Below are 25,000 nucleotides of genomic sequence, written 5' to 3' on the forward strand. Positions count from 1 at the left end.
AACTCAATGCATTTAGGCATGTAGACATGCTCAAGACGATCTGCTGGAGTTCAAAGCGAGCATAAGAATGGGGAAGAAAGGGGATTTAAGGGACTTTGAACGTGTCATGGTTGTTGCTGCCAGACGGGCTGGTCTGAGTATTTCAGAAACTGCTGATCTACTGGGATTTTCACACACAGCCATCTCTAGGGTTTACAGAGAATGGTCTGAAAAAGAGGGAATATCCAGTGAGCGGCAGTTCTGTGGGTGCAAATGCCTTGTTGATGCCAGAGGAGAATGGCCAGACTGGTTCCAGCTGACAGAAAGGCAACAGTAACTCAAATAAGCACTCGTTACAACCGAGCTCTGCAGAAGAGCATCTCTGAACACACAACACGTCCAACCTTGAGGCAGATGGGCTACAGCAGCAGAAGAGCACACCGGGTGCCGCTCCTGTCAGCTAAGAACAGGAAACTGAGGCTACAATTCACACAGACTCACCAAAACTGGACAATAGAAGATTGGAGAAACGTTGCCTGCTCTGATGAGTCTCCATTTCTGCTGACACATTCGGATGCTCGGCTCAAAATTCGGCGTCAACAACATGAAAGCATGGATCCATCCTGCCTTGTATCAACGGTTCAGGCTGGTGGTGGTGGTGTAATGGTGTGGGGGAGATTTTCTTGGCACACTTTGGGTTCATTAGCACCACTTGAGCATCGTGTCAACACCACAGCCTACCTGAGTATTGCTGCTGACCATGTCCATCCCTTTATGAGCAAAGTGTCTCCATCTTCTGATGGCTACTTCCAGCAGGATAACACACCATGTCATAAAGCTCAATCATCTCAGACTAGTTTCTTCAACATGACGATGAGTTCACTGTACTCAAATGGCCTCCACAGTCACCAGAGCTCAATCCAATAGAGCACCTTTGAGATGTGGGAGATTGGCATCATGGATGTGCAGCCGGCAAATCTGCAGCAACTGTGCGATGCTATCATGTCAACATGGAGCAAAATCTCTGAGGAATATTTCCATCCGACCTTCCACATTGAATTTATGCCACAAAGGATTAAGGCAATTCTGAGTCCAACCTGGTACTAGTAAGGTGTACCTAATAAAGTGGCCGGTGAGTGCGTGTGTGTGTATATAACAGTGGCATTCACAATGAACTAAATTTCAACTTGTCATGCTTAAACTTGATCTGAAGTGAAATGAAAGTAGTGGCATGTGTGAAATGCCCTATGTAAATATTTGTTCATCTCTAATTCACAACCAATCAATAATGTGTGGTGTTTTGAAGGAGTTTGTGCATGACTTGTATTGCTTCATAAGTCATTTTGGAATATCAAGTCATTAAAAAAAAACACGGCACATATTTCTGAAAAACAAGGCAAGCTGTGAGGCCATAATAACATCGTGACGTGCATTTAAATAGATAGTTACCTCTAAATTGAACATAAATCCACTATTTACTTAATTACAAGTGTTTACAAACCTTTAGAAAAGTTTCTTTATTCGGTTACACAAATGATATTATTTTGAAGATAGCCAGAAACCCGTAATCTCTGACATACACAGTAGGAAATTAAATACTATGAAAGTCAATCAGTTTTCAACAAAAAATAAATAAATAAATATTATCATTTGTGTTGAGAAGAAAAGAGAAAGCTTTGAAGCTTTTTAAGGGAAAATATTCATACTATCTGTGTAGCTGATGCTTTCTCTGAGGTTTGAATGATGCAGTTCAGTCACCAAAGCCTGTGGCTACAGCAATGTTGAGCTTGTGTTCAAAGAATAAACCACATTGCGTCATACCTCTTTCGGTAACGATGCTAGACGATTCCTATCACAGTTGAAGTTGGAGAGTTTCTTTAGTTTTCCAATACTTCTTGGCAAATTCTGAAAGATTAAGAACAGACATTGTTAAATCACTTAATGTATACTGTAAAGAAAAAATGCTGATTATATTATGAAGTTCTAGGCATGGGCTGGTGTAAGATTCTGACGGCATGATAACCTTAGATATAATTATCACAGTATCACACGGTGGCCGAGAAGTGCAAAACAACATGTTTTACCACGCTCACCAACAACAACTTTCCCCCGCGTCATTACCGGTGTGTGGTACATTCTACGTCACTTCCGGTGCGCGGTACATTCCCTTTCCGTAAGAAATCTGTAATTGTAAATTTGTTTCGGGACTTGTAAAAGTGTTGTGCGTCTTGTTAATTAGTTTTCTAAAATGTGAATTTGCTTCGTCCTTGGTAAAATAGTTTTTCCTGTGTAATTGTGTCTGATGACAGGTAAACATGTTTTTCAAATTGTAAATTTGTCTCAAGCTTTGTAAAAGTGTTTCAAACTTTGTAATGTTGTTTTGCACTTCTCGGCCACCGTAGTGTTGAGATTACTGCTATAAATATATTGTTTTTAAATATCTGGGTAAAAAAAAAAACTTTGTACACAATAAAATTTAATTTAAGAAAGATTTATAATATTTTGTAACAGTAAACGTATCAGGCCAGGGCGAGGCAGTGGCGCAGTAGGTAGTGCTGTCGCCTCACAGCAAGAAGGTCGCTGGGTCGAACCTCGGCTCAGTTGGCGTTTCTGTGTGGAGTTTGCATGTTCTCCCTGCGTTCGCGTGGGTTTCCTCCGGGTGCTCCGGTTTCCCCCACAGTCCAGAGACATGCTGTACAGGTGAATTGGGTAGGCTAAATTGTCCGTAGTGTATGAGTGTGTGTGTGGATGTTTCCCAGAGATTGAAGGGCATTCGCTGCGTAAAAACTTGCTGGATAAGTTGGCGGTTCATTCCACTGTGGCGACCCCGGATTAATAAAGGGACTAAGACGACAAGAAAACGAATGAATGAATGAATGAATGAACATGTCAGGCCACATAATTCAAGTGCATCATAGACTTCTGCTGTCTTCATTTGTTTCTAAAACACAGATTTCTCTACAGTTTAAAATGTTTATATATATATAGATATAAAATATAGATCTTTTCTGCTAGTGATACTGATGTCATAAATAAATGTAAATAAAAAAAAATCATACACATATCTTAGAAACGGTATAGCAGAAAATTATGACGTTTTTAAAACCTTGACTTTTCTAAATCGCGGTATACCTTGAACACGGTTATCGCCCCATGCCTACTGTAGATCGTTCATCCAAATATGAAAAGTTCCTTATCATTTATTCACCCTCGAGTGGTTCTAAACCTAAGTGCTTCTAAATCCAGTATATGTCTTCAGTTTGGAAGGGATGGATTATAAGAATAGAATAAATAAGATTAATAATAAAATTATAAGCAACAGCAACATTACATTTACATTTAGTCATTTAGCAGACGCTTTTATCCAAAGCGACTTACAAATGAGGACAAGGAAGTAATTTACACAACGATAAGAGCAACAATGAATAAGTGCTGTAGGCGAGTTTCAGGTCTGTACAGTCTAAGAAGGAAAGTATTAGTAATATTTTAGTAATTTATTTATTTATTTTTTTGGGTACAGTTAGTGGTATGTCCAGAGAGGCAATTGCAGATTAGGAAGTGAAGTGGAGACTAAATAGTTGAGTTTCTAGTGGTTTCTTGAAGACAACGAGTGACTCTGCCGTTCTGATGCAGTTAGGGAGTTCATTCCACCAACTGGGCAGATTGAATTCGAGAGTTCGGGAAAGTGATTTCTTTCCTCTTTGGGATGGAACCACGAGGCGACGTTCATTCACAGAACGCAAGTTTCTGGAGGGCACATACATCTGCAGAAGTGAGAGCAGATAAGAAGGAGCAAAGCCAGAAGTCGCTTTGTAGGCAAATATCAGAGCTTTGAATTTGATGCGAGCAGCAACTGGCAGCCAGTGCAAACGGATGAGCAGCGGAGTGACATGTGCTCTTGTAGGTTCATTAAAGACCACTCGAGCTGCTGCGTTAATATGGAAATAAATGGTAGTTGATAGAGAAAGACGATACATATAGCTGCAGAGACGAAAACTATTTTTAATAAATTTACAACAGTTTGAAAAACTCTATTTCACATTGTCATTATGGAGTAATGTGTGTAGAATGTTGTGAAAAACAATGAATTTAATCCATTTAGAAATAAGGCTCTTACATTAAAAAATGTGGAAAAGTGAAGCTCTATAAAGACTTTTCAGATGCACTGTAAATGCACGACTACGCGCAAGGAAGGTGGCATGGGTCACGCCGATCACTCCACGCAGAAGTATGAATCGGCCTTCACTCACCACCAGCTGGTTTTCTGTCAGCACTAGTTCTGTCAGGCTTTCACAGTGGCCGATGCTCTCCGGGAGCTGCACTAAACGGTTCTGATCCGCTTTCAGTATCGAGAGACGTTTTAATTTTCCTACGAGAGAGAGAGAGAGAGAGAGAGAGAGAGAAGTCAAACATCCCAGCTCATTACTGTGCTCTGTTCACACACACACACACGCACACTCACTCACATACACAGGCACACAAACACACACGTGCACAAACTCACTCACACCCACACATAACACACTTGAAATGCATGCACACACTCGCACACACGCACGCATACACACACACACACATATGCAAACTCCAACTCAGACAAACACACACACACACACACACTCTCACATGTGCACAAACTCACTCACACAGGCACGCATACACACAAACATGCACTCACTCACTCACACACACACACACACACACACACACACACACACTCACACACTCACACACTCACACACTCACACACTCACACACACAAGCACGCACAAGTATGCAAACTCCAACTCCCACAAACAAACACACACTCTCACATGTGCACAAACTCACTCACACAGGCATGCATACACACACACACACACACACACACACTCACACTCACACTCAGACACTCACACACATGCTTGCAAACATTCACTCACACACAGACACTCTCACGCACTCTCACGCACTCTCGCTCTCACACACATTCACGCCGTCACTCTAACACACTTTCACTCGCTCACACACTCCCGCTCAGACACTCACTCACATGCTCACACAAACTCACTCATTCACACACTCACTAACCCATTCATTCTCTCTCTCACACACACACACACTGACCGATGCCCTCCGGCAGCAGGTCTATGAGGTTCTGGGACACCAGCAGGTCAGTGAGGGACAGCAGGTTCCCCATCTCCTCCGGGAGGCGCTCTAACTTATTCTCCGACACATCCAGACACGTCAAGCTTCTCATACTGCCCACTTCCTAAACCACACACACACACACACACACACAGATAAACATGCATGCAAACACAGCCCTAAATATCAAAGACCAGCAGCTTGTGTTCGAGTTAAGGATCCCAATCTCCACAAATACCCAAGGTTTTCTAAATAAACCATCACTAATTGATTTAGAGCGGCACGGTGGCTCAGTGGTTAGCACTGTGGCCTCACAGCAAGAAGCTCACTGATTCGAGCCACGGCTGAACCAGTTGGCATTTCTGTGTGGAGTTTGCATGTTCTCCCTGTGTTGGAATGGGTTTCCTTCGGGGACCCCTGATTATTAAAAGGACTAAGCCGAAAAGAAAATGAATGAATGAATGATTGATTAATCGTTTAGCTAAAACAAGCCCAATTTGGGCGCTCAGAGAAAATCTAATAGACGTCTAGTTTTGGACTATTGACAGGCGTCTATTAGATTTCCACGGACAGCTCAAATCTAGCCTTGCTTCAGCCAGAACATCCTTGGTTCATTTAAACTGGGTTGTTTTAGAAAGGGTTGCTGCTACACTGTAAAAAAACTAAGTTGATTCAACTTAAAATTAAGACAACAGACATTTCTGAGTTAACTCAAATCCAGTCAAGTGAAGTAATTTGGTTGAAAGTTGAGTCGACTCAAAATGTCCTTTAGTTTGTTGCCTTAAATTTTAGGTTAAGTCCACTGTTTTTTTTTTACAGTGTAGAAGGGAAACAGCTCTGGCCGGAAGTTAACAAGATTTAAATATTATAATTGTATTTTATTAATGTCTACCTCTACTCCAATCACCACAGTAATGTAAAACAGTATTATTCGTATTATTTATTAAATTACACATTAAACTCTATTTTATTAGCATCTAATCCTACACCGTAAAAAGCAACTACTTAAACAAGTGAGTAAACCCATTTAAACATCTCAAATGGCACTCAAATAATTTAACAAGCAAACTCTACTACCATCATAAATTCGGCATAGATACACAAACACCCACTTACATATGTGGGAAAAGAGAGAGAGAGAGAGAAGAAAAAAGAATATATATATATATACATACATACACATATACGTATATATACATACACATATACATATACATATATATACATACACATATACATATACATATATATACATATATATATACACATACATACATACATACATACATACACATACATGTATACAATATATACACATACATGGAAAATACATACATACATATAAACACATACATCAATGTATAATGACGATCTGTAGAGCATCTGATGGTAGTATACCATTTATGATGGTAGTAGAGTTTGCTTGTTAAATTATTTGAGTGCCATTTGAGATGTTTAAATGAGTCATGTGACCGTAGTACTCAAAAGAGACTCTAGACGCACCTGATCACTGTTACCCTGATGAAGGCAGACTTCTGCCGAAACGCGTTGGTTTTTAGAGATCTAGCCATGTGAATAAAGGCTTTTTAATTTTTTCACTTTACTCGAGTGCCTTGGACTGATTCTTGTTGCAGATTTGATGAATCCCTTACCCAAAGAGCACCGACCATACATTTGAACTTACCCCAGAGCGCTTTTTGTTTTGTTTTTTCTGAAGTGAGTAAACCCATTGCTTTTAAAAGTGCCTAGTTGATTTTACTGGCAAATTATAAAATATTTCTGTTGAAACTTGGAACTATTAAGTTGACTTAACTTAATTTTTACAATTATGCACAGTTCATATAGTTAACCATTCCTCAATTTTTTAAGTAAAATCAACTATTGTTTTAAACAGTGTAACCCAGCTCTCACAGTAATGTAAAAACAGTAAGTATACAGAGTATTGCTCATATTATTGATTAAATTACCCATTAAATTCTATATTATTAGCGTCTAACCCTGGCCCAACTCTCAAAGTAATGCAAAGAAAAGTAATTATACCAAGTATTATTCATATTATTTATTGAATTATGCATTAAACTATATTTTATTAATGTCTACAAGATAAATTGCAGGACAAGCAATGTTGAGTTGGTATAAATATTAATCATTTGCATGTGTGTTTGAGGACTGTGACTGTATAATGAGAAACATTCAGGCATATGAAACTGCACCGTTTCAACTTTAATAATTCATTAATTTTTTTTTCTGCCTAGTCCCTTTATTAATCCGGGGTCGCCACAGCAGAATGAAGAACCAACTTATCCAGCATGTTTTAGGCAGCGGATGCCCTTCCAGCTGCAACCCATCTCTGGGAAACATCCATACACACTCATACACTACGGATAATTTAGCCTACCCAATCCACCTGTACCGCATGTGTTTGGACTGTGGGGGAAACCCACGCAAACGCAGGGAGAACATGCAAACTCCACACAGAAACGGCAACTAACCCAGCTTTGAAGAAAAATCAGAATGTGTGTACAACAGGAACACAAAGAGCTGATCTGACAGTCAGACGGACAGCTTTCTAGGATGAAATGTACAGGATGATGTGTCAGGCGTGCTTTACCGCGGGTATATCAGACAGCTGGTTTCCATCAAGCCACAGGTCTTTCAGGCTGACAAGACAGCCTATTGTCTCGGGCTGCAAAAGAAGAAAACAAGTTTGACAGAGTTCAGATGGAGGCGCAGGAACAGCAGGTGACTGACACCGAGCAGCACAGGAATGCAGAGGCAGAAACCAGCACTCATTCATTCCAGTGGAGGAGGCAGAAAGTCCAACGCAGGCCTCGATCTGCCAAACACAGCTCACATTCATGCAAACAACAGCTTTAGATCTGGATAAATCAGTGCATGGAGGAACGAGGCATTGGTTATTCTCAAAAGACGTGCCAGACATTGATAAGCCATCCATTAGGGGTACAAAATATACCGTTTCAGCATTGATATCGCAATGTGTGTATCCGCAATCCGCTTGTTAAGTGTGACCTCACGCGAAGCGGCTTCCGGGTCCAAGTGCTCAATTCAATGTATTCGGAGACTTATGAAATGGTAATAATAAACGTTTACAAAGCGATTTAATACTTTCGAAAATCACGATCGCAATTAATATGTCCATGGCTAACATTCGATGGCCAGAAAGTGATTCGTTTTTTATTAATTGTTAGAATTTTGGTATTTGTGATGCAGCAAGCCCAGAGATTGTTGTGTACACTATGACTTCATATAAAATTAACTGTAATGTGGGATATGAAGTAAAAGTGATCATAAACAAATCATTTCTCAACTCAAATGATTCCGGTTTGGACCCGGAAACAGTATTACATGCACCAACACGTTAGGGCTGCTCGATTATGGGAAAAAAACATAATCATGATTATTTTGGTCATAATTTTAATCACGATTATTCAAATGATTATCAGTTGAAGTCAAAATAATTCACCCTTCTGTGAATTTATTGTTATAAATAAATATTATATTATTATATAAAATGTATATATATATATATATATATATATATATATATATATATATATATATATATATATATATATATATATATATATATAAAATGTGTGTGTGTGTGTGTGTGTATATAAATATAACAAATTATATTATTATTATATTATTATATAAAATTAATATTATATATAAATATTATATATATATATATATATATATATATATATATATATATATATATATATATATATATATATATATATAAATATATATATATATATATATATATATATATATATAATATATAAATATAACAAATTATGTTTAACAGAGGATATTTTTACAGTATTTCCTATAATATTTATTCTTCTAGAGAAAGGCTTATTTGTTTTATTTCAGCTAGAATAAAAGCAGGTTTAAATATTTTGAAACCTATTTTAATAGCTCGATATTATTAGCCCCCTCAAGCAATATATATATATATTTGATTGTCTGCTGAAGAAACTACTGTTATATAATGACTTGCCTAACTACCTTAATTAAGCCTTCGTGTCACTTTAAGCTGAATACTATATCTTGAAAAATATCTAGTAAAATATAGTGTGCTGTCATCATAGCAAAAATAAAACAAATAAGTTATTAGAAATGAGTGATTAAATCTGTTATGTTTATACTGTGATTTAAGCATCTTCACTGTATTTTTGATTTTATTATTAATTAATAATAAAAACAGTCGGCAGCAGCAGGTACATTGCACGCTGTCACTTTAAGAATAGTGCGGCTCTGATATGGTTTCTCTTTCACGTGTCTTTTAATTTTCAACTTGTGTGTTTATTAAACAAATGAGGGTTAATATGAATAATCAATAAACACCGTGCTCTGACACAAATGTGCATGTATTTGACCATTAAAGCGACCAATATTCTCTGATTAAGATGGCGTTTGGTGTGCTTGTGTGCTCTGCTGTCCGAGGCCAAGCTTGGCGCGCACACAAACAAACACAAACACACTCGCTACCTCTTCGAGGCTGAGCACGGCGCGCACACACACAACAGCACGTGCTCTTTTGCGCTTTTAAAAATATGAATGATGCGCATCCCGTGCTGCAAAAGTTACATCACAGCACATGCTTTTAGTCATTTTCACGTGGAACTGAGCTTTGCACAGCAACACATGTGTACAACTGGAAAAGGGGCGGTATGTGATGGAATAATCGTTTATTTCGATTAATGGTTTTTCATAATCGTTACAAGCCGAAATCGGATTTTCGATTAATTGCACAGCCCTACAACACATCATCACTTAACAAGCGGATAGTCACATCGCCAGGATAGGCAATGTTGAGTCTGAATTATAATTGACCAGGAGCTACAGATTTGTATTTAATCACTGTATTGATACTGACTTTATATAATTTATGCAATACATAATTTATATATTTATATATATATATATATATATATATATATATATATATATATATATATATATATAATTTATAAAAACACATATTTATAATTTTAAAAATATAATTTATATTTTTCGTTCGCTTTGTCTTGTTTCTAGTCCAAATATCGACATTTCAAAGCGAAAAATGTTTATTTCACTTACTCCACTGGCAGATCATTTAGCTTGTTTTAAGCAAAACTTTTACTTTTGACAGTGAAAACTAAACAATATTTTTACTTGATCCAATCTTTTTCCGATATTTGGACTACAAACGAGACAAAGTAAGAAAGGCTTTTTTTTTTTTTTTTTTGCATTGTGATTATTTAATTTCTGAATACTTTTAGACTTCCGGAAAACTGTCAAATAGAGCTAGTCAAACTGCACTAGACATGGCATGACTCTCGACATTTACTAAGCCTTGATTCCAGTCATTATTACTGTTATTAGTCCTGTTAGAAAATGATGGTACAATTCTCAACACTCACCAAATTATACAGTTCATTGCTTCCTACATCCAGTTCTTCGAGTTTCTGAAGTTGAGACAGAGACCTGGTTGAAACAAAGCAGAATAAACAACTATGAGTGTCTGCACACGCACACACTGATGCAAACACACAAACTAGTATTACACTTACTCTGGTAAATATGTCAGCAAGTTCTCTCGGAGTTCCAGTGATACCAAGTTACAGAGGCTGGAGGAAAGACAGAAACAAAACACTTCTGTCAGTTAAATCTTTATTCATACTAGAGCTGCACGATTCTAAAATGAGAATCGCGATTTTTTTTGCTTAAAATAAAGATTATGATTCTCACGATTCTGTAGATGTAAAATAAAGCTATGGTAAAAACAAACATACATCGATAATAATATTATGTGTGGGTCTACTGGCTTCTATAAATAATTCTATTCTACTTATAATAATTCTGATGTTGAATTATGATGTTTGAGATATATGCTTGCAATCTGTCATATTAGACAAATTTATTCACTGGTAAAATCAGACATTTGCCATTATCAGATTATATTCAACAATATATAGGCTAGAGTGGTTATACTGACATTGTAAACATTTATTTTCATGCACAACTGTGGGTTCGCTAAGACAGAAAAAACATATCAAATGCTTGTCGTAATCATAACTCTAGAATGTGATATGATCATTTAAATTAAGTGCACGCTTTCCGTTTCATTTTGACTGCTAAGTGCTTGTTCATACTTCGCGCACGGCTCCCAAACGATCTCTCTGTGCACACAAACTGAATATTATTTACAACTGTATTACCTGTTACTCGCAACATATGCAGGTTCTGTTCACTAAAGTAGATGCGCGCTCATCTATCATTAAGTAGAGCGCGCGCGCCCGCCCTCTCTGTGATAACAGCTCACGGTCAGAAGCTCACGTCACGAGTGATTTCCCGATCACGAAAACATCATTATATTAAAACAAAAATGACATTTTTAGGTGAATTATACCTTATAAATACAGATTGTCACTCATTCACATCAATTGGAGGTGTCAATGTCACTGAGCAACGTGTGTGAAACAATGAAAAGACTCTGAACTTGAAAATATGATTGGCAGAATCGTAGAAATGCTGGATTAAGATCGTCTACGGGGTCGAATCGAGATCGCGATCTTTTAACGATTAATTGTGCAGCTCTAATTCATACTGAGTGGTAAATTATATGGTCATGATGCATTTCCGAGTTTGATTTATTCTTCAGAGTCACAGTTGGATAAACTTCTGTGGGAATTATGAATCGTGTGTAAAAATTGAGATCACAGTTAGTGGCATTGTTAAAACATGATGTAAACATAGGCTCTGATGTGTACACAAATAATTGCCGTTTTATAGTTTGAGAACTAAATTTAGTTGTTCGCGAAGTGCCATGGGATTATTAATGACCACAGAGAGTCAAGACCTCAGTTTAACACATTATCTGAAAGATGGCACTCACTGACAGTATATGGAGCCAAGATTCTCACAGAAATCAGTCAAGTTTGGTGAAGGAGAAATCATGGTTTGGGGTTACATTCAGTATGGGGGTGTGTGAGAGATCTGCAGAGTGGATGATCAACATCAACAGCCTGAGGTATCAAGACATTTGTGCTGCCCATTACATTACAAACCACAGGAGAGGGACAATTCTCCAGCAGGATAGCGCTCCTTCTCATACTTCAGCCTCCACATCAAAGCTCCTGAAAGCAAAGAAGGTGAAGCTGCTCCAGGATTGGCCAGCCCAATCACCAGACATGAACATTATTGAGCATGTCTGGGGTAAGATGAAGGAGGAGGCAGTTCCTCCCAGGCTAAAGTATAAATCAGCCTTTACCTGACCCCATCCCTGAACCCAACCGTCAATAAAATGTAATCCAATTGGGTTTCAATGAAAACACCCTTCGTTTTTAGCATCACCCACCATTCTGGAAACTCCCATTACTCTCCTACAGACTTTACATGACAAGTCAGTGAGATGTAGTTGATGTATGCCCAGTGGGAAGAACACTTAACACACACACACATCCTAAGATAGCCATCACAAACTTCCAGAAACGAGCACACGATCTCAGCCTTGAGCGTCGCAGATGGTGCAAACACATCTCAGATTATGATTTCTGCAATTTAAAAGCAGATACGGCTTTAAGAATAACAATTACAGCCAACAGGACATCCCGGTTCACCATAAAGCAGTCCTTCAGAGATAAGCGCTTCAAGAAAAACAACTCTCAGGGTTGAAAGGTTTCGATTTTCAGTGGACGCATCTGAAAATAAGGGTCAAACTGAAAGCAGCGGTGTGTGGCTGTTTGACCTCTTGTGCGGGTCAGCTTGATTACCAGAACAGAAACGCTGCTGTTTTTCACGACAGCTAAACAAATGTAATCTTTTAAACAAGACTTCAGCACCATCTGCAGCTCACAGCCACACGCTTTAATCAGCTCGGTCTTCTCAAATGAAAGAGAGAGAGAGAATAAAGAGAGTGGATTATTGATGGAGGCTGTATTTCAATTCCACAAACTAAAGCCTTTGAATACTGCTGTAATAACTGACGTTCAGGATGGAAACGTCATCAGCGCTACACATCAATGTTTTGTTTGCGCTTCGGGAAATGAGCAGAAGCTTGAGTGTGTTTGCGGGATGTGCACATGTGTGATTGGGTTCGCTGAGGGGATCGCAATCACAAATGTTGATGTTAAAGGAGTATTAGAGCAGCTTTAAGCACTCTAGGATTGATTTCTATAAAAATGTCTCAGTCGTTCTGCCGCACTGAGCCAGATTAAACCATCTGCAAGAAAAGGAGACGTGCTTTCCTCTTTCAGACATTATGCTTGTGTTGTGATACAGTATATATGGTTTTACAATTCTGTGACTAAAAGCATCTAAAAGTGTGCATTTATAAACATGTTTATAAAATATTAACATAATATTTATAGATACAAATATCCATTTATAAAATACTAATAAAAAATATATGTAAAAAAGATAGTTGCTTATCTATTATTATTGAGAAGGACATACATACATACATACATACATACATACATACATACGTACTTACGCACGCACGCACGTACTTACGCACGCACGCACGTCTATATATATATGTGTGTGTGTGTGTGTATATATGTATCGAAAATTTATATATGTATCGAAAATTTTGGAACGATACCCAGCCCAACAATACATACATACATACATACATACATACATACATACATACATACATACATACATACATACATACATACATACATACATACATACATACATACATACATACATACATACATACATACATATCTATATATCTATCTATATCTATCTGTCTATATATATATATATATATATAAAATGGGCTCTTTGACTCATTAGGAAAATTAAGTCACTGGTCATAAAAGCTCAAGACAAAGTAAGTTAATAAAAAATAAAAGCTCTAGATGTGTTTTGAAGAATCAGACTGCTGGAGAAATCCACTGAGCTGAGAGACAGAGGAAAGGAAGAGGAAATTACACAGGAAATGAAGAGAGACATGGAAAGAAAACAAGCGTTGCCCAGACGTTTCCCAGATTTCAATCTGAAACCAGTCCAAGTTACCAGAGAGACAATATGAACACACACACACTGGAACTATAGGCCGAGGCAGTTTCTGAAAAAAAAATAAAATAAAAAAAAACATGGAGAACTCACTCGTGAAGAGCTCACTATTAAAACTATGAAGCCAGATCAGTCTCAAAAATAATATATTTATAAAACAAAATTCCTACACAGTTCACATTTTCAAGATTGATTTTGTAAATTCAAAACACAATTTGTCAATATGCAAATCCAGATTCAAAACACAATTTGTAAATACGCAAATCCAAATTCAAATTTTGTCAAATTAAAACACCATTCATAAATATGTAAATTAAATTCGTAAAACAATGTAAATACGCAAATCCAAATTCATAAAACTATTTGTAAATTCAAAACACAATTCAGAAATATGCAAATATAATTCTCAAACTCAAAACACCATTCGTAAATACCTAATTTGCAAATTCAAAACACTGTTCGTAAATACGAAAATCCAAATTCAAAAAATAACTCTTAAATTTAAAACACAATCCATACATATGCAAATCCAAATTCAAAACCCAATTTGCAAATTCAAAACACCATTTGTAAATATGCAAATCCAATTCGCAAATTCAAAACACAATTCGTAAATACGCAAATCCAAATTTAAAACACAATTTGTAAATTCAAAACATCATTCTAAAATTCAAAACACAATTCATAAATATGCTAATACAAATACAAAACACTATTTGCAAATACGCAAATCCAAATTCAAAACACCTTATGTAACACAAATCCAAATTAAAAAAAATATTTGCAAATTCAAAACACCATTTGTAAATGCGCAAATCCAAATTTAAAACACAATTCATAAATGCACAAATCCAAATTTAAAATACAATTCGTAAATACACAAATCAAATTCAAAACACAATTTGTAAATTCAAAACACAATTCATAAATATGCAAATATAATTCTTAAACTCAAAACACCATTCGCACATTCAGAACACCATTTGTAAAAAGGCAAGAGACGATAACCATTTTCAAGGTATAGCGCGATTTAGTCAGATTTAGTTTTAGTTTCTTACTCAGACATTAAAAAGTATATATATTAGAGCAGTAATCACAATACTGTGATTCCATGAAACCGTAATGTTTTTAACCAAGGTTATCATATCATCAGAATGCCCATGCCTATTTGAAAATACGCAAATACAAATTCAAAACACCATTCGCAAATACAATCCATAGATTCAAAACACAATTCATAAATAAGCAAATCCAAATTTAAAACACAATTCGTAAATTCAAAACACAATACGTAAATACACAAATCCAAATTCAAAACACCATTCGTAAATTCGCAAATCTAAATTCAAAACACCATACGTAAATACGCAAATCCAAATTCAAAACACCATTCGTAAATTCGCAAATCTAAATTCAAAACACCATACGTAAATACGCAAATCCAAATTCAAAACACCATTCGTAAATTCGCAAATCTAAATTCAAAACACCATTCAGAAAGAAGCAAATCCAATTCGTAAAATTTATAAATTAAAAAATTAATTGTAAATTTATCATTCACAGATCACAATTTTATTTACCGATCAATTAAACACGCAAGGCTACTTTATGCATTAAATAATTATATAAAGAATTGAATTATCCTTATTTCCGATCTCTTAGACCTACACTTTATTCTGTTTTACAGTTTTAACATGTACATGCTGTTTAGCAAACATTTTAGCACTTCGAAAGTTATTAAACTACGTGTCTTTTACTAAAAAACAAAAGATCAAGGATTGAAATGAAAAAACAATCACGCCATCTTGCAATGCTTTGAGGGTTAAATTCGTGAGTTAAAACTACACACATGAAGTAAACATTCTATACAGATAAATCCAAGACCAATAAAAATATCTAGATATATTTTTATTTATTTATTTTATTTTACTTTAATGAATATATTTTAGTGTTACTTTGTATTATATCTACGTAATAATTTCTTCAATTTTCAATGTGTATTTAAAAATAAAACATTAAAAAGCCAGCGAAGAGAAGTTTAACCCTAACCCTGACATGACCTTTATTGAATTATTCACAGGGTAAACTATTAATCAATTATTATTATTATTGCTGGTCAACAAGCCTACTTATTTCCCGAATACAATGGGACTTCAACACACAAAAGACACACAATAATAACAACAAAAAAACTCCTACTTTCCAATGTTGTCTGGAAGTGCTTGTAAGGAAATGTCATTGATGGAAAGGCATGCTAAATTCCGTAATTCTGGAAAACTTTCAGGCAATCTGAAACAAAACAAACACATAAAGCCTTTTTCACACAGGGAATGACAGAGTGTACAGGTGAATATACATACATAGGAATAAATCACGAACATTTTAACTCAAACTGAAGCTGATCTGAGAACAGCAGCATTACAACATCCAGCAAATCGGGGGAACAAACAATTAAACTGGGCCAAAGTGGATCCAGTACTAATGCATAACGGATGACCTGTCCAGCACAACAGCGCCATTAGCATAGCGTCAATAAACCACAGAGACATCCGTTATCGTGTTAGTCATGAATAACATCACAATTAAGAGTCGCTTAAAGAAGCACACAGACCCGATGCAAAATGATCTGATAAGCGACTCTACAACTGATACAGCACTGAAGATGCGTTCAATATCCAAAAATCATGTTCAAATATGATAATTAGGCTTTAACAGAACATCTCTTAGCTATCAACGCATTGCAATGGATGTTTTGAAACTACAGAGCAATGATTATAAAAATAAGTGTTTAGGTATACAGGTGAAGTCAGAATTATTATCCCCCTTGAATTATTCGCCTCTGTTTATTTTTAAATGCACATCATTTACCTTGTCAAAGGATTTCCACTAAAATCTGCTACTTGGAGGGTTTTACAATATGAAATGCTTTCAGGGAGCTCCATGATGTCTGCGAAAGAGAGAAGAAACAGATTTTATCCACTTGCAACAATAAAAACCTTGTAATACTGAAAACAATCCTTGAAAGCTGCCCATGTAGGCTGTATTTTATGGATTCGAAGAACACCCGACCAATAGTGGGTTTGTCAAATATATATAGTCTACGATAACATTGTGATAGTTGATTTAACAATGCGAGCTGACATTATCCAGCATGTCTGTGACTTCGCAAAACCCAAACATTAGCGTGTCTTAAGAGTGCAAAGGCAAAGACTACAGTGAAACCTGTCGGAACACAGTCAGAATAAACACATAATTCAAGCTATAAAATTATTATTACAATAATATTTTTATTAACACTTAAATTTGTATAGTATTACTTATTTTACACAACAGTTCAACAAACTAGCCCCTTCAGACCCTGCGTCTATTACGATGGACATCCCATGACATCCCATGTTTTTTTCACTCACGGAGCATTTCACTAGAGGTCTGAACCTATACTGGTCTCACGGTTCGGTTCAGTTACGATTATCATGCCGTCGATTCGGTTCAATTCGATATCTCAGTGCATCACGGTGCATTGACGATGCTTTCCATATATAGTGTTATATTTTAGGGGGGAGGCTATAACAAGCTGTCTGTATAAACAAACAGAGACACAGCACCACACTGTCTCTTATTCAAACACATACACAAACATAAACAGCACCAAACAAACACACACACACACACACACACTTAAGCCCTCGCAACAGGGAGAGCTCGCGTTCAGCCCATCAGCCCAGACGTGGCCATCATCCTTTGCGGTCTGTTGTCTACAGATCCAGTAATGTGGAAATGGAGTGTGCTGCTAGTAGCGGGGATGAAAAATAGCTGGAAATGATCGAACCTAAAGCGGATTTAAAATTGGATGTGTGGAAGCATTTGGGGGTGTTGTTGTTGTTGTCACCGCGCGCGTAGTGAAGAGCCGATGAAGAGCGGTGTTGTTGCGCGCCTACTGTAAAGTGCTGGGTTGGGGGGGGGGGGGGGGGGGGGGTGAGCGCTCATACTCAAGAGCGGTGTTGTTGCGCGCCTACTGAAGGGCAGGACGGAGGGTGTGTCGCGTCACGGGGGCACTTTTGATCATTTTGGAAGGGCACTTTCTATCCAAGACATGTGTAAAAAGGGCATGTGTACTGCACAGGTTGAGCCCTATGTGTGCACGTGCCTGCAAGTTGGGGAATACGACTAATAACAGTCATGGGGACTGCAGAACACAGCACACTTGTTAGATTGATGCAGATATTGACTTGTACCGTAAAGAGACCTCTATCTCACTCATGGCTTGTCCTCTCACGTGGTGGAAAGACAATGCACAACGTTACCCACTGCTGTCAACCTTGGCTAAATCATATCTCTCTGTCCCAGAAACCTCAGTCCCAAATGAGAGGGGTTTTTCTGTTGCAGGGGACATGCCCAGAGACCCCAGCTTTTACCAGATTATAGTTATATGATCATTTTCCTTAAAAAACCCACTTCTATTTAAGTGAGTGAGTGATTAAATGTTGATTAAATGTTTTCAACAATACTAAATTGAAACTTTATTTTTTTATATGGTTTAATAATTTTTTGTTATTGAAAATATTTAAGTTGCTGTTTCAAAGCTTACAGATAGATGGCTAATTTGTATGTCGTTGACACTTTTGGCACTTTTTAGGAGTATTTTCATTAGTTTTGTTTTTCCTGTAAATGATTCAATAAATACCGTACCGTGCCATTCATACCGAGGTATTACCGTACCGTGAAATTCTGATACCGTTACATCCCTAGTGATTAATATTATCAATTATAATACATGTTTGTTTTTTATAAATTCCATACATATAATAGTATTTAATTGATCAGAAATGTCAATTATCAGAATTGTGCCAGCCTAAAAAGATGCGTCTTCAAGTGAGATTTGAACACATGAAGAGAGTTACTATCTTGTGAATACAAGCATATCTTATATATATATATATTTACCTACTGTATATACTACAAGTACATCTTGTGAAAGTAACAGAAGCATAGCTCAAAACTGGAGATCGAATGGAAGCCAAATGCAAATGTAGATTGACTAAAATATCTTTGGTAATTTATTTTTTCCATCAGGAATTTAAATAATTATTAGTTTTAACTGATGTGAGTTAGAGGTATCAATGACCTCAGAGCTCTCAGTGGGTCTGTCTTTATAAGCTCCTGCTGAAATCCGCTCCCCTACGAGGAAAGAGAATGTGAGTTTTACCTCCAGATTGTTGCACTATTTTTGCTGCCAAATTACAGGCTTATATTTTGGTCCCTTATGGTTTCCATTTCAGATCCTGCCTTGCAAAAGCACCTAACCAGCAAGGTAGATCACAAGGGTTTGAAACAAAGCCAATATTTTAGATATATAAACATGCCTGCCATAAAAAGGTAACTAGAGAAACCAAGAGAGATCAGAGTTCAGCTGGAATATGATGGCAATTTATATGGAAGGAACTAGGCTGAAAACACTGTGTAAACACACAGAGAGCATAAAACTGCTCTTAAAGTGACAGTTCACCCTCAATATGTTCTGTATTATGCCTAACACACATTAAACAAAAGAACTGCAAATTTGTATATTTCAAAATTAAGGTTTTTAAATTAAATGTACAAAGCAAAAGGACATAAGTGTGTATCTCTAAAAATAAATAAATATTAATTTAATTATGTAATAATAAAGCTTAAAGTGACTTAATTGATTAGAAAACAAAACTTATGTTATACTCTATATATGTTATCTTAGGTTTAGATGTTTTTACTAGAAAGCAACACAAAAATGTTAAAGAATAAAAAAATAAAACGAAACGAAATAATTACTTAAAGTTAAATAATTAAAACAATAAATAAAATATGAAATAAAATAGTAAATAAATCAAATAAAATTAAATTAAACAAAAAAAAATCTGAAATAAAATTTAAAAAAATAATTAAAAAAATCTTAAATAAAATTAGACAAAACGCTAAAACAAAATAAAATAAAAAATATAAAATAAAAAAATAAAATAACATAAAAATATAAAATAAAATAAAACATTAAAATGAAATAAAATACAAAATATGAATTAAAACAAAATAAATTAAATTAAAATTAACAAATATAAAGTAAAATAAAGCATTAAAATGAAATGAAATAAAAACAATATGAAATAAAAATATATATAATAAAATTTAAATTTAAATATGAAATAAACTAAAATGAATAAAAATAAAAATATATAAATAAAATAAAATAAAAATATGAAATAAAATAAAATAAATTTTAAAATAGAATAAAATAAAATTATGAAATAATAATGGGACTAGAAAGAAAGACAAAACATCAGGGAATACAGTAAAACATAAAATTAAATAAAAAAAATATATATATATATTAAAAATAAAATAGAATAAAACAATTAATAAAATAAAAAATGTATAAAATACAAGTTATTTATTATTTTTTTATAGTGGGGTTTGATCAAAAATTAAAATAGTCCTTCACTGTATGGACCAAAAATGCCAACTTTCATCTGTTCCCAGAAAAACAATCAGGTTCAAAAAGACATGAAAGACTCGAGCCATTTAAAACAACCAGACACCACAAACCATGAAGTCTACTTTTATAAAGACCTCTTGAACAAAAATAGTAAAAACAGCATTAGCGAGAGCTGAGTTTGGGTGTGGATGCGCAGAGATGCAGACTGGGAATTACTGTGAGCGATGCTGAATGTAATTGTGGAGCAGCTGCTGAAATATGATGGGCGTTTGCTGGGAAAAGAGCTCGATGCGGGAGGCCAAAGTTTCTCACACACACTTACAGCAATTAATGTGTGGTCTGACCAGGCATGGGGTGATAACCGGTTTCAAGGTTTACCGCGGTTTGGTAAAGTCAAGGTTTTAAAACTGCAAAAATGTTCTGTTATACCATGCCTATGGTATATCAAGTGTTTTCAATGAGTTTTTATGACTATTTAATTTCATATTTTAAAGTAACACAGTATCTCCAGCAGAAAAGGAGACTCTATATCAAATCAAATATTTTAGAGCAGTAATCACAATATGATTTGTTTAATCAAAGGTGATCATATCATCAAAATCTTACACCGGCCCATGACTAAATCTGATAGGGGAAAAGCTTCTTACCGTTTCTCGAGATGTCGAGCTCTACAAGCTGGTTAAAGTTGGCTATATCCCCCGGCAGCCGCTGGATTTCATTGTCGCTCAGACCAAGTTTTCTCAACTTCGTCAAATTGAAAAATGGCTGAAACAGAGCAAGAAAAACACCAATTAAATACTAATACACTTCTGGATTTGTAAACAATTGTATTGTATCTATTCTGGAGGTGCATAACAGTGAATAAATATGCAATATTGTTGTTGAGTATTGCAATAACGATATTTCTTACGATGTATCATTATTGCCATGCTCGTTATTTTTGTTTTGACGCGCCGCGTCAAAACCTTCTCCACCAATCAGGTTTGCACTTTTGTTCACGTGCACGGAGCAGCTGAAGTTACCGTGAACAGCAGTTGGAGGCGCCCAAGCGCAAAACTGTCAATGCAAGCGCACATTGAAGAAGATGCCCAGAGGCGATATGAACGTGGGGCTGCTTATTGCTCTTGTACACAATAATCTTTTTTTTCAACGCTAGAGCAGGAGCTGCTGCTTGAACCATTCATGCTTGTTCGATAAAATAAAATAAAAATAAAAATAAAAATAAATAAATAAATAATAATAAAATAATAAAAAATATATAAAATGTCAAATAAAATAACATAAAAATATAAAATAAAATTAAACATCAAAATGAAATAAAATACAAAATATTAAATTAAATAAAATAAATTAAAATAAAAAAATCTAAGATAAAATAAAGCATTAAAATTAACTAAAATAAAACAATATGAAATGAAATTAAATAAATTAAAATATAAAATAAAATTTAAATTTAAATATGAAATAAAATAAATGAATAAAAATATATATTAAAAAATATAAAATTAAATAAATTTATGAAATAAAATTAAATAAAATTAAAGTAAAAATATAAAATAAAATAAAAACAAGAAATAAATAAATTAAAATAAAATATCACCAGTAACTTAAACAACAAGCGCGTTAACTTCCTCTCCTCACCTTCTTCTGTGTTATAAGAGGGTGTCAGAAGCTTAAAGTTGTGTAGCGCCATCTAAAATCAAGGAGGAATTTTTTTATAAACGTCTGCTTGACGCCACTGAAAAGCGCTTGGGTTTGAATATGCAAAAACGTCTCGTAAAACGCTGACGATAAAAGCAAACAAAAAGCGTCCCGATGTGTAGGAGGCCTTAAGAAACCCACCACATCTCCAATAACCACAACTACTACTACCTGATCTTTCTGTGATCATCACAAATTTGACTGTTTGTAACTTCATAACTAACTCAAAAGACTAAAGACTGAAGGCATCATTTATGTTGCGTGGGTGTTGAGATCCTGATCTTTTACTGATTAATCGTGCAGCTTACACTGCATGCATTACTGCAGGCTAAACAAGTGGTGACAAAAAACATCTTTAATAACCTAAGAAACCCACCGCATCCTCAATAACCACAACTACTACTGGCTGATCTCTCTGTGATCATTACAAATTTAGGATTAATCTACAAGTAAAAAAACAATGTATTCGGATCACGTGGATCATCATGGATCAACTGTGCTCCGTTACACCCCTAGTTAAACAACTTAAAAGTATAAGTGATACTTATCAACATCCATTTATGCTTAATATTATTTTAAAAATGTCTTGCTGACAAATGAGTACAACCTAGAGGTTTGGAAGATTGCGGCACAGCACAAAGATCTAAAATGAAACCTAACTGCACTGTAATTCTTTAATACGCCATTCAGCTAAACAAACAGTACAGTACATTATTATGCCATCCCGAACATAGCCTATGCAACTCAGAAGGGTGTTTAGAGAGGATTATGGGTAATTCTGATGCTCTACTGACTCACATTTGAGTATTATTGATGCGCTGGTCTACGAATACAAGACACACAAAGAAAATCCCCCAACAAAACGGCTGCAAACGCAAGCAAATCCAGACAGAGTTGTTCCAAGACCACTTCACAGACGAAAACAAAAGTAGTTAAAACGGTTAGTAATTACTAATGTCCAGTGGCCTGGCAAAAGCAGCTCAGTGTGTATGGCTCTCTGTGATGTAATCAGCTATTCATGTCTATCTGGCTGACCTACTTGTTGAGTTCCTCCCACCTCTCACTGGCACCACCATTGATAGCAGAAGGGGGGAAAAGTGCATTTGAAGCACCCCAGAAAACAGCAGTCAGACAGAGGCAGAGTCAAACACACAGCCTGGCTGCAGGTGTACAATACAGCTCAAGATTTAAAGGGACGGATCACTTTAAAATGCCCTGGAATCCCCCTACTGTTTATCCATTGGAATTACCAGTGTTACTACTGAATAAATAATAGGGTTGGGCGATATTGCAAAAAGTATCACGATATCATGTTTCATATCATTCGATATCAATAATTATTAAATATTTTTAACAACAGATTTAGGAATATTAGGATTTTTTTCCATTTACCCACTTTATTTTAATTTACCAAAAGGCAAATCTTTTTGAGTAATTTCTTTCATTTGGTTCAATTTGCCAAAATATTATGTTACAAATTGCTTCCAAACACATCTACAACTAGCCCAAAAGGTTAATCACGCGACAAATAAGTCATAAATAGAAAACTATAAGAAGGAGAAAATAATAATTCAATGTTGACCTGCTCTTTTGTCTATGAAGGTATTGTTGTCTCTTTGCTCAGCTCACTTCTTCATGTCTTCAAATGTCGGCGATTCGTTCACGTTACACTGACAGTCACATATAATCATAAACCAAAGTACATAGTCTATAGGAGCCATGATGATTAGTTCACCTTTCAAGTCTTCTGGTTCTTGAGTCGTTCGTTCATCACGTGACAGAATGACTCAAACCCGAGGACTCGAGAGATGATCGGATCAATTCTCTTTCCGGCTCTAAACGCGTATGATTGGCCCGTGAGGAACGAATGACTCAGACCTGATAGAGAACTCGAGAGATGAACGGTTCAATTCTTTTTCCGGCTCTAAACGCGTATGATTGGTCCGTGAGGAACGAATGACTCGGAGCCAATAGAGGACTCAAGACGTGAACAGATCAATTCTCTTTCCGGCTCTAAACGCGTATGACTGGCCCGTGAGGAACGAATGACTCAGACCCGATCGAGGACTCGAGAGATAAACGGATCAATTCTATTTCCGGCTCTAAACACGTATGATTGGCCCGTGAGGAACGAATGACTCAGACCTGATAGAGGACTCGAGAGATGAACGGATCAATTCTCTTTCCGGCTCTAAACACGTATGATTGGTCCGTGAGGAACGAATGACTTAGAGCCAATAGAGAACTCGAGAGATGAACAGTTCAATTCTATTTCCGGCTCTAAACGCGTATGATTGGCCCGTGAGGAACGAATGACTCAGACCCGATCGAGGACTCGAGAGATGAACAGTTCAATTCTTTTTCCGGCTCTAAACGCGTATGATTGGCCCGTGAGGAACGAATGACTCAGACCCGATAGAGAACTCGAGAGATGAACAGTTCAATTCTTTTTCTGGCTCTAAACGCGTATGACTGGCCCGTGAGGAACAAATGACTTAGAGCCAATAGAGGACTCGAGAGATGAACAGTTCAATTCTATTTCCGGCTCTAAACGCATATGATTGGTCCGTGAGGAACGAATGACTCAGACCCGATAGAGAACTCGAGAGATGAACAGTTCAATTCTCTTTCTGGCTCTAAACGCGTATGACTGGCCCGTGAGGAACGAATGACTTAGAGCCA

At 36.1% G+C, this 25,000-nt stretch overlaps 1 protein-coding gene across 3 annotated transcripts in view; it reads right to left on the reverse strand.

Annotated features, from left to right (window-relative positions):
• lrrc1 (leucine rich repeat containing 1) overlaps positions 1 to 25,000 on the reverse strand; it is an 88,517-nt gene that overhangs the window by 41,895 nt on the left and 21,622 nt on the right. For all 3 annotated transcript variants that reach the window (XM_073919545.1, XM_073919544.1, NM_001013445.1), the window contains 9 exon segments: positions 21,265 to 21,382; positions 17,023 to 17,101; positions 16,354 to 16,443; positions 10,695 to 10,751; positions 10,545 to 10,608; positions 7,718 to 7,792; positions 5,086 to 5,230; positions 4,230 to 4,348; positions 1,801 to 1,884 (listed from right to left, as the gene is read on the reverse strand). In XM_073919545.1, coding sequence (XP_073775646.1) covers positions 1,801 to 1,884; positions 4,230 to 4,348; positions 5,086 to 5,230; positions 7,718 to 7,792; positions 10,545 to 10,608; positions 10,695 to 10,751; positions 16,354 to 16,443; positions 17,023 to 17,101; positions 21,265 to 21,382 — 831 coding nt within the window.

This window comes from Danio rerio, chromosome 13, assembly GCF_049306965.1.
Source record: "Danio rerio strain Tuebingen ecotype United States chromosome 13, GRCz12tu, whole genome shotgun sequence".
Lineage (NCBI taxonomy): Eukaryota > Metazoa > Chordata > Actinopteri > Cypriniformes > Danionidae > Danio > Danio rerio.